Source organism: Melospiza georgiana, chromosome 7 (genome assembly GCF_028018845.1).
Source record: "Melospiza georgiana isolate bMelGeo1 chromosome 7, bMelGeo1.pri, whole genome shotgun sequence".
Classification (NCBI taxonomy): Eukaryota; Metazoa; Chordata; class Aves; order Passeriformes; family Passerellidae; genus Melospiza; species Melospiza georgiana.
Window position 1 is genome coordinate 14,291,376 of NC_080436.1, and position 10,218 is coordinate 14,301,593.

Sequence of the window (10,218 nt, forward strand, 5' to 3'; positions counted from 1 at the left end):
GTCTCAGAAAAAAACCAAACTATTTGAATAAAAAGAAAATACATTAAGATAGGAAGGAAAAATGCAAGCAAATTTTACACATATTTCTGCTCATTATCTTTCAATCCCATATCTTCTCAGCTGAATGGCCATGAAAAATAAGATTATTCCTTTAAATTCTCTCATTGTCTTTCCAGAGAGATGTCAAATAATTCCTCCAGTTCACATATGGGTCAAGGCAAGGCAGAAGAGGGGAGGAAGACCCTAAATAAAATTACAATTAAAAATTTAGAAACTACTAAATATAGGGAATGGAAGCAGAAAAATATTCCAGACTTCTCAATTTTGCCCTGTATGAATCAGCAAACTGCAGTCATGCAGTCTGCACAAATGTCCATGTCACACATTTCAGTTAAGCAGAATTCAGAGGAACAGCAACGTGGAACTATTTAAAGAACTCACAAACCATACACGATGCAGACACCATTAAAGGAGATCTAAACATTTCAGGTTTTGAAGAATCAGAGTAATTACAATAAAAACACAGTAAGATTAGCTAGAGTATGGAGATTACACACAGAAACACACACTCTGCACTTCTGGAATGCTAGCCAAATGCTTGTGTAACAATACAATATAAAATGAGAAGCCATGAACTACTTTGTCCTGTAGAAAAAAAAGCCCCACAGAATATACAGATAGAAGAATTCCTGGAAGAATGTTTTAACATATTTGAACTGCACCAACCATCTCCATCAGGCCCTGTGCAGAACAACGTTACACAGCCAGGGAATTTGGTGGTTTTCAATGTCAAATGATAGCAGTGATAATCATTTCTAAGAGATAAATAAATAAATAGTTTACCACTTCGCAGTAGTTATACACCAAACATTTCTCTCTCCTAGTGGGATCTCTTTCCAAATGCCACTGGCTCTCTATTTTCAGGCAAACTTAATAAATTTGACCATAAAAATCTGTATTTCTCTCCAGAATCACACCACAAGGGCAAGGCAGCAGATCTGACACAGGCAGTGGGCAGCAGAGGCAAGCTGGACTGCCTGCAGAACAGAAAACAACCAAGGAAGACTGAAGAAGTGACAAGTGACTAGCCAATGGTACTTCTGTCTTTCACTAATTATCTGAATTGATTAATAATAAAACACCCATTGAACCCAGTGCCCAAATTAATTATATTTGATAGAAAAATGTAACATTAATAGAAGAAAGAAAAACTGCTGTGTGGTCATTCACCATACAATAAAAAGTTTTTACTATTATGGATAACCAGCAGCACGGAGTGAAACAGTTTGCAAACTATACACTATTTTAGCCAGTCCCTGATCTTGGTTTTTATGTTCTCTTCTTTGTAGCACAGCTGGCAATACAGAATTTTGTTTTCCAGTTGGGTTTTCCTAAATGACTATATTTTATTTCATTAGAAGTGCCCCTCTACCTCTTGAGCTTTTATTTGAAGCTTAAAAACTAAAGTCAGAATTCTATACAAACAAAGGAGATCCACTGAGTTGCTCCATAAATCTGTCCTATGACTAAATTAAAAAAAAAAGACACTTGAATTATTTGTCTTGCTATTAGAAGCAGGAATTATCCAAACAAAGGTGCGGAGAGAAAAATTCAACCATTTTGCCATTTTATCTACAGTGAGTTATACAAGCATAAACTCTAACTACATTCTTACTCAAACAAAACCTGTAGAAAACAGCATTAAATAAGTCAAGAATTACTTCTCACACTTGCTCTGTTTGGAAATGAAAATAACTGAGTGAAGTAGCAGTCAAACTATACTACCTGTGACTGTCTCTGCTCAGAGCAGTTCTGCCTGGAAGGGATTTCTTCAGTGATTATTATATGGCACAGATGTCCTCCGAGAAGACTCAGCTGGGGAAGCCTCCACCTTCACTTCTTGATACTCGTTTGTATCTTAATACAAGGAAACAAGCATCAAGAAAAATGATGGAATCAAAAATTCTTTTCCAGCCCAGACAAGTCTTTGAGGGAACACATGACCCAGGTCTTTAAAGATTCTCAGCTCATATTAAACTGCTTGGTAAAGAGCAAACAGGTCTGCCTCTCCTCATACAGAAAGCAGGGAGTATCACATGAAGTTCTCAGGTAACAGCTCAGAGCAGAGCAGAGGAATGACTTACTGACACCCCACATGAAGTGCAGCTCTTATTGACAGAAAACATGGTAGCTGCAAAAACCATACAGGGGCCCTAAAGTTTTTACATGTTAGGTATGTCCATGAAACAAAAATCCATACAACACATCATCCCCTGTGAGACTGGGAGAGCTGTCCAAGGGGTAACCCTATATTCTAGACAAGAGTGTAAGAGCAAAGCACCTCTGTCAAATGAGCACCTGCTGAGCTGTGGCAGAGGAGCAGAACTCAGAACAATGATCCTGACACATCCCAGGGTCTCAGAGCCTTAGGCTTCAGCAGAGAATAACAGATCAGACCAGTGTGGCTGCTCCTGGGAAGAATTCTCCAGGAGAGAATAACAGATCAGACCAGTGTGGCTGCTCCTGGGAAGAATGGTCTTTATGTTGCCCAAATAGAACACCCCAAACAAAGACCAACCCACCAGCAAACAAACATCATAAACAGAAAGAAACTAAGACTAGTGTTCCAGCCCATCACTGCTCTAAAATAGAGGTGAAACAGTGACTGTGATACTGTCCATAAAATATTTAGCTCTCTAGTGATGCCTGAGAAGATAATTTCCTTCCCCACCATTCACTGAGTGCATTTTTAAAAAGCATTCAAAGAAACCAAGGTGAACCAAAGAAAGATCTTTTCCATTCTTATTGTAATTAAGGCAGCATTAACCATTTTATTCAAATGACAAGAGGCTTCCAACGACATAACTGACTACTAATACAACACCACAGGAAGTAACATGCAATTTCAGGGGGAAAAGGATGCAGTATTTAGCTAGTTCAAATATGTCTTCTGATACTAAAGGGGAAAAAAGCAAAAGAACAACCCCACAACCCTTTCTTATAATCTCAAAACTGCAAACAGTTGAAGCCACTGTCAGTCACACAGCTCTCTACTCCAGCAAACAATTATGAAGAGCACAGCAAACACTGTCCAGTGCTAGAGAGAATACTGGATGCACAGGCAGAGAAGAGTGGCTCCTATAATGACTCTCACAATCTGCTAATCCAGAATGCACAGCAACACAGATTGCTGGAAACATGGACTTTTGAAAGCTATCCAAGAAACCCTGTAGCCTTCCTCTAGCTCAACAGCACAAGCAGGAATCCCAGCAAATCATAACTAGCATGGCTGCATACAAGCCAAAATAACTTTATCCTAGAACACCAAATCTTTGCAGCAATTATCACCACAACTAATTATTAATAATAAAAAAATAGTGCACAAAAAAACCCCACCAACTGCATAAATCACAAAATGTACTGATTATTTGTACCTGGAGTTTCAATGACCTTTCCCTCCTAGAGGACATTCAGTTGTTTGTTGGGATTCTTTTACACAATATAGAAACTTCTTTTATGTTATTTCCTTCTGCATATTATTGATTTCTTCAGACTGACACTGTAATTATGGTGAAGCTTCCTTCTCAAAACACACTGTAGCAACACTTCTAGGCCCCTTGAAATTATGCAGACTCACTTACTTGAGGATACAGCATCAAAGAGCTTACTATATTCCCAAAATATCACATCCCTCATATTTGCAGCCTTATTTTTTAAAGAGTATAGACCATTCTGAAAGAAAAGGAAACACAGGAAGCAGAACATGGTAGAGCAGATCAACTGGCTGCACAAGGTTTTTCTTACCCTGAGTTATGTACTTGGGGGGTGAGGGGGACAGCAAAAACAGCTACTGAAAACCTTGTTAAACTTTTAAACCTATTAAACAATTGTGTTCATGCACAACAGATCCCACAAAGCCAATGCTCTGGGACCAGAACTGAATGTCCCTGGTAACACACTCAGCAATACCAGCATAATTTTGTGTGGAATATTCAAGTCAGGCTTCTAAGCACCAAGAAAACAAAACAAAATAAACAAAAACAACCCCGCCAACAAATAATAAGGAAAAAAAAGCATCAAACATACATAAAACTGTGAGTTTTTATCTTTCTCTCAAAGCGTAAAACCAAGGTTATCTGGTATCTGACATGTCTATGGGTCACTGAAAAAAAATTCTGAGAAAAATATACACATTCCTCAGCACCACTGGACTTTGGACACATACACATTAACTTTGAGCCACAGCAAGAGACAAGAAATATTTTGCAAGTCTCTGACAGAACTGCATTCTCTGTAAGACAGGGATTTAAGCACCTCACAAATAAAGAGCCAACAATTCCAACCCCCATACATTACAGAAAAACAAATGTGTGTCTTCTCTTCCTGAGAGAAGACTGCTCTGAATCTTCCAGACTTTATCTCACAGTGAAAAACATTCACTGCTGAAGCCAGACTGAGGCAGTCTGGATTAAACAGATGGCACTCTATTTAGAACAGTTTCACTGTTAATAACATGATAATGGCATTCCTCCTGGAAATCTTCTCATGCACTTCCAATATCCCCATTAAGAAACCCTGAAACCCAGAAGTCGATTTCCATCATAATATATTGGAAAAAGGCACTACAGTCTACCCTGAAATTTCACTGGCATCATGTTGTAATGTTTACTCTCATGTTAATAGGAGTATCAAAAATTAATAGAACAGTTTGTATTCTGCTAAAAAGAAACAATATTGTATTGCATACAACTGAGAAGTAATTAAAGTCTTCATAAGTCACTGACTGTGTAGTTAACTTTTACCAGTTTCTTTCCAGATGAAGCAGACTATGTGCTCAAGTTTGACAAACACAAAAATAATTGTAATTGAGCAGATACTAAGGCAATTGACACTTCACAGTCCCACAGCCACACATGCAAAGCGCCGAGCTCCCGACACCAGCACTCAGTGAAACCAAGGCACCGCCTCGCTCAGGAGGCAGTTGTCAAAAGAATGCCTCACTTTCCCTTACCTTTCAGTGCACTGCCAGGATTTCGGGACGCCTCCCCGCTTCTCCTACGGAAACAAACAGCAGTGTTCTTTTAGGACAAACCCACTGAAAGCCGAAACTCGGCTCCCGGCGCCAGCCGGGCTCGCTGCGAGCTCCGATTTCTCCCGCAGCTTCTCCCCGCGCCGAAGCGCGCCCCGAGGGCTGGCAGCGAGCGGGCACTGCCCGGGCCCGCCGCCGCTCCCCGCGGCCAGGGGGAGGGCCGGGGCTTACATAACCGGGGAGGGGGCGGCTGTCCGAGCCAGGGGAGCGCCAGGGAGCGGCAGGAGAGGGAGCGGAGCCGCAGGGGCACGAGAGGGAACGCGAGCGGCGCCGCCGGCGCGACTGCCGGGAACGCTTCTTGCCCCCGCACGCACAGCCCCTGCGGCGCTCCCGTCCCTGCCCGCACGCCGGCAGCGCAGAGGGCGGCGGGCAGCCCGCGGAGGGGGGGGAAATCCCGTTCCCGGTGCCGACCCTCACCCCGCCGCCCCCTCACCCCGCTCTCCTCCGCCGCCACCTCCAGACACCGCCAGCCCCGCACCTCAGCAACGCGCCCGCCCATTGGGCCACGCCCCCCGCAAGAAGCCGCGCACTGATTGGGCGCCTTCCGCTCCGCCGCTCCTTCCCCCGGCGCCTCAGCCCGAGCCGGCGGCGCCGTTCCTGGTGCGGGCCTGTCCCGCTGGGCCGTGCCGGGAGCGCTGCGGGGCACAGGCACGGGGAGGGGATCAGAGGGCGGCTCCACGGCCCCCGTGTCCGCGCCGGGCCAGCGGGAAGGGCCGGAACGAAAGTTTCGCGGAACCTGCGTGGCTTGCTCGCGCTTTCCGTAGCGGCTGGTCCAGGGCTGGGTTCCGGTTCCGGGTGGTGGCCGCGTCCTGAGCAGGGTCGCGGAGCGGGCAGGTACCGCGGGCGGGGCTGGCACCGACACCGACACCGATACCGATACCGGGCCGCGCTGCTGCCGCCGCCGGGCAGGGCAGGCGGGGCGGGATGGGGCTGGGGCTGGGGTGGCTGTCAGTGCGCGTTGTGCCCTCCCTGCCCCGCTCCGTCCGACCTCTGGGCACAGCTGCGCTGGCTCTGCGGGCAGAGAGCGCCCGGCCGGCGCTGCAGCACAGCCCGCTGGCCGCGGCGTTACCTTCCCTCTTGTAAAACGTGAATACTGGGGGAGAGGGGCCTTGGGTTTCTAGCACAGGGCTGGAGCCTGGCATCTAATTTAGGAGGAGCTTTTCGGGTAATGACAGCGTTAAGGCTGCTCTCCAGGTTTTCTCAGGCAGCGAAATCTGTCTGCTTGCCTTCGCGGCTTGGAGTCATCTTCAAGAGTTACAGGCTTTTGAAATTGCATCCTGCATTCCAGTCAGTGATCTAAAAGTGAATCTGTTCTTGCTACCTGATAGGTGTTAAAATGGGAAACCTTGCCTCAACGAAGACTCAGGTGCTTCGTGAAAATGGAGCCTTAAAAGCTATCATTTTCTTCTGGTCCTTAATCATCTCACTGGAAATGTTCCATTTCACATCTGTTTTTAAAGAGAAACTTAATATTTTTGTAGTTGTCCAAGGTGTATGTAAATAGAGCATACATTTTTCAGCCTTATCAAGCCATGGGTAAGGTGCATCTCCTTGTCCATGCATCTCTCCTGGCCCTGTTGAATGTCACACTTATATCTGACTGAACTGGAGGCAGCTGAAAAGGATCTGAGGAGCCAAGTCTTTGTTTTTCTTCAGAGCTTAGCAATCACAGCTTTCCCACACTTAAGTCAGAAATTTTTACTCTGAACTCTTTGTGATTTTTCTGGAAAGTCTGAAAGTTCTGAAAGTCTGGAAGTGGAGGGCTGGTGTTGCTGAAGTGCATTTATAGACATGGAAACCATTGGTTTTCTTACACTCTTCTCTGGCACAGAGGGTTGACATAGGTTGTATGGATGTAGCAATGGTTGTGACTTAAGCACAGTGATGTTTAAGTTTGCTTTACTGCATGTAATCACCCAGCTCTGAAACACAGCACAAAGTCCCTTGGCTCTTTGTTCTCTGTTTCTTCTTGTTGCCTCCCTGTTTTTCCTGTACAGGGGATTGTTCTTTGCAAGTGTATAAAAACAAGATGGTGCTCTCTGCCAAGTAACAAACTGACCTTTTCCCCAGGTATGGGACACGGAGGTGACCACGGCCACGGGCACGGCCATGACAAAGTGGAGCTGCCTGACTACAGGCAGTGGAAGGTGGAGGGGACTCCCCTCGAGGAGGTGCAGAGGAGGCTGGCAAAGAGGGGGCTGAGGGACCCCTGGGCTCGGTAAGTGAAGAGCCTCAGAAATCATCCTGATGTGACATCTGCTGGCATCAGCCAGACCTTGGCATTGTAGGTAACTCCTTCTTCAGTAAAAGCAGTGCAAATTATCAGCATTTCAGTAAAGTCTGAAGGGGATTGAGCCAATCATATGAAGGTTCAAATAAAGAAAAAAGCATGAGATGATTCCTTCTGAATTTCTTAAATTTCATGTAAAGTCATATGTCAATTCTATAGGACAGTACAAACATCATGCCAATTTTCCTTAACAAGTGAGAAATTAAGGTATCATGCTACTTGCTCCAGTAGTCTGGCAGGAGATTGTATTATTAATGTCTTGCACCACAAATCTTCAAAGTCACCCTCTCCAGAGCTCCCTCTCCTTTGGTATGCCGAGTTCATTTTTACAGGGAATCTGCTTTCAACCTTTATGGCAAATGCACATTAATGTAGATATTAAATACAAGATAAGCTTTGTGAAAGATGTCATATTTGGAAACTTTATATCAATTAGACCCTATACTGGCACCTAGGAGCTATTCTTCCATGCCAGTGTGCTTTCATCCTGAGTCACAAAATCCATCTGCACAAAAGGATTATCTGTGAACATAAATGTCTGCCCCTCTTGGTTTAAACCCTGGTATTTTCTCCCCAAATTACAGTTTTTATTTTATTGCTTAGTTATTTTTCCTTTTCTTAAGGACTTTTGAGTCCTTGCAAGAGACAAATTACACCCATGTCCATAGATTACACTGGTTGTGCTATAAATAAATAAATATTTGTAGTCAGAGCAGTGATTAATGTTTCAATAATAATGGAGGTCAAAAACAGCAAGGCAAAACGGTGAAGTTTGCATATACTCTGTAGCTCAAGCTAAACACCATCTTCTCAGTCTTGTTAAAATCATCTGACTCTCATATAGCTGTGTTGTATTGTGAAACAGAAAGTGCCTCCACACTGAGATGAGCTATCTGTGGATTGTAAGATTTCACTGTGCTGCATACTGTCTAGCACAGTGACTAGCCTTTGTAGATAGTCCAATCCATGTTAGTGCTAGTGGGCTCTGATTTGGTACAGACTAAAAACAGAAGAGTACAATTACATGATTTTGAGGAGGTGATTCTGTTCCTATAATTGTGTTGTTTGCTGGCAGTACTTGTATCTCAAGTTATATGGTAAGAGTTAGAGTTCCTATCACGAACTTTACTTGTAATTCCTGATACTTAAATGACAGAACACATTGTACAGCCTCAATGTCTATCTAATTGAAATATCTTCATCATTCTTTAATATATTTATATTCTTGTTAATCTGTATCACAGTGGCTCTCCTGATCTTTTTTCCCTTTGGTTTCATTTTCCTTTCTAGTAATGAAGCGTGGAGGTACCAGGGTGGCTTTGCAAGACCTATCACCGTAACAGAAATCTTTACCAGGGGATTCAAGTGGGGAGCTGCAGCTTTTGTCATAGCTCTGGCCATTGAATATTCACTGTTTCCTCCAAAGAAGAATGGAGGCCACCACTGAAGATCAAATATGACAACTTAATACTTATTAATCATAAGCTGAAGCATACATAAGCCTGCTGCTCACTCTGTACTTATAATATGCATATTAAAGTCTATCACAGGCAAACCAGTGTTTCTTTGATCTTATTATACTCCTGTGGAAGGATCAAAAAACATGGCCAGAGCAATTTAACTGGCTTCGATCTGGGGGGAAAAAACCACCCCAGGATGGCTCTTGGGTTTGCTCTACTGTCCTTTAAAGAGCAAGATAAACTATCACACCAGCTCTTTCCAAGCCCTGCCTTGATTCTGTTAAATGAAATTGAGAAGTTTGTTGGTTTTAAGAGAAAATTTGTACCATATTTATTACAGGTTTAATAACTATTATTTCCTAGTAAGTAGTAATGAATGACTTGTAATTTCTTAGAAGTGTTGGTTAGTATTTGTTCTTATGTCTCCAAATAAAAATAAATATTAACTTAAAGCTTTAAAACCAACTCCAGACTGCCTCAAAGTATATGAAAGTACCAAAGCTTATACTTAACTCTATTGAACAATTAGCCTGGCAGACACTATGCACCAGAATAATCTGCTGTGTAATATCTAGACATCAAAAATTACATTGCTGCCAAAAGTAGAATAAAATAAACGTTTAACTCAGCAATAACTGTACCTTACCCTAAAATGTCTTCCACCATACTTGACTGTAATGTTAAAAAAGAGAACAATTTTTTGCTCTGGTGTATTTATAGATTTATTTATTTTTACATCTAGTCTCTTTTAGCAATTTGTTTTAAATGTCCTGGTTTTCTGTAAATTATCTTAACAGCTTCTGGACTGCTTTAAGAATGCCTGGACTGAATACTAAAGCAGAAAAAGACCTGTGGGCAGTATATGTCCTCTGCGGTACCAGAGGTACCAGGAATTATAATTGTCTGAATATCCTACTGTAAATTTTGTTATGTTATGCCATTAGTAACAAAGTAAGGAGGCTATGTTACATAGCACAAACAACAGGACACCCATCACTGAAATGAAAAGCAAAATTAGACAAGTGAGAAATGGTAAATGCCACTAAATAATCACATAGTATACTTCCATGGTGAAGAAATTGATGTTTTTAAACAATCCTGTCACAAATTGCAAGTTTACAAAAAAGTTGAAGGTTCTACCAAAACATGGCTAAAATCTCTTTTTTTTAAACATACATATTCACACGCAATCCTTCTGAGTGAGATTATAATAGAGCTTTATTTTTAGAGCCAATAAACAACATCTGCTACTGTGTGAGTGCAGATGTACAGTTCAGTGGAGTTTGTCATCTTTGTATGACATTGCTCAAGGCACTGTTCATAGTGCAAACACTCATTTTAGTAAACTCTTGCTTAATCCGTTTCTCAAACATTCCTAT

General features: G+C 42.7%; 2 protein-coding genes across 5 annotated transcripts in view; one reads left to right on the forward strand and one right to left on the reverse strand.

The window, feature by feature from the left end:
* The window catches only part of HYCC2 (hyccin PI4KA lipid kinase complex subunit 2), a 50,280-nt gene extending 44,686 nt beyond the window's left edge, over window positions 1-5,594 (reverse strand). For 2 of the 4 annotated variants that reach the window (XM_058028160.1, XM_058028161.1), the window contains exon 1: window positions 5,012-5,231. The gene's annotated coding sequence lies outside the window, so the exon portion shown is untranslated. Of the gene's footprint in view, window positions 1-5,011; window positions 5,232-5,567 lie in introns of those variants that run through there. The other 2 variants (XM_058028162.1, XM_058028164.1) reach the window with 2 other exon arrangements.
* A 49-nt stretch (window positions 5,595-5,643) lies between these two features.
* Window positions 5,644-8,934, forward strand: NDUFB3 (NADH:ubiquinone oxidoreductase subunit B3). The gene is made up of 3 exons (XM_058028166.1): window positions 5,644-5,923; window positions 7,160-7,307; window positions 8,670-8,934. Exons 2-3 carry the CDS (start codon window positions 7,162-7,164, stop codon window positions 8,824-8,826), a joined length of 303 nt encoding a protein of 100 aa, XP_057884149.1. The 5' UTR covers window positions 5,644-5,923; window positions 7,160-7,161; the 3' UTR covers window positions 8,827-8,934.
* Window positions 8,935-10,218: the final 1,284 nt, after the last annotated feature.

Excerpts from the sequence above, each read along its gene's own strand:
- NDUFB3 (XM_058028166.1), top strand. The coding sequence starts at position 7,162 with ATGGGACACGGAGGTGACCACGGCCACGGGCACGGCCATGACAAAGTG. Across the intron at positions 7,308-8,669 it reads CTGAGGGACCCCTGGGCTCG|TAATGAAGCGTGGAGGTACC; the intron begins GTAAGTGAAGAG and ends TTTCCTTTCTAG.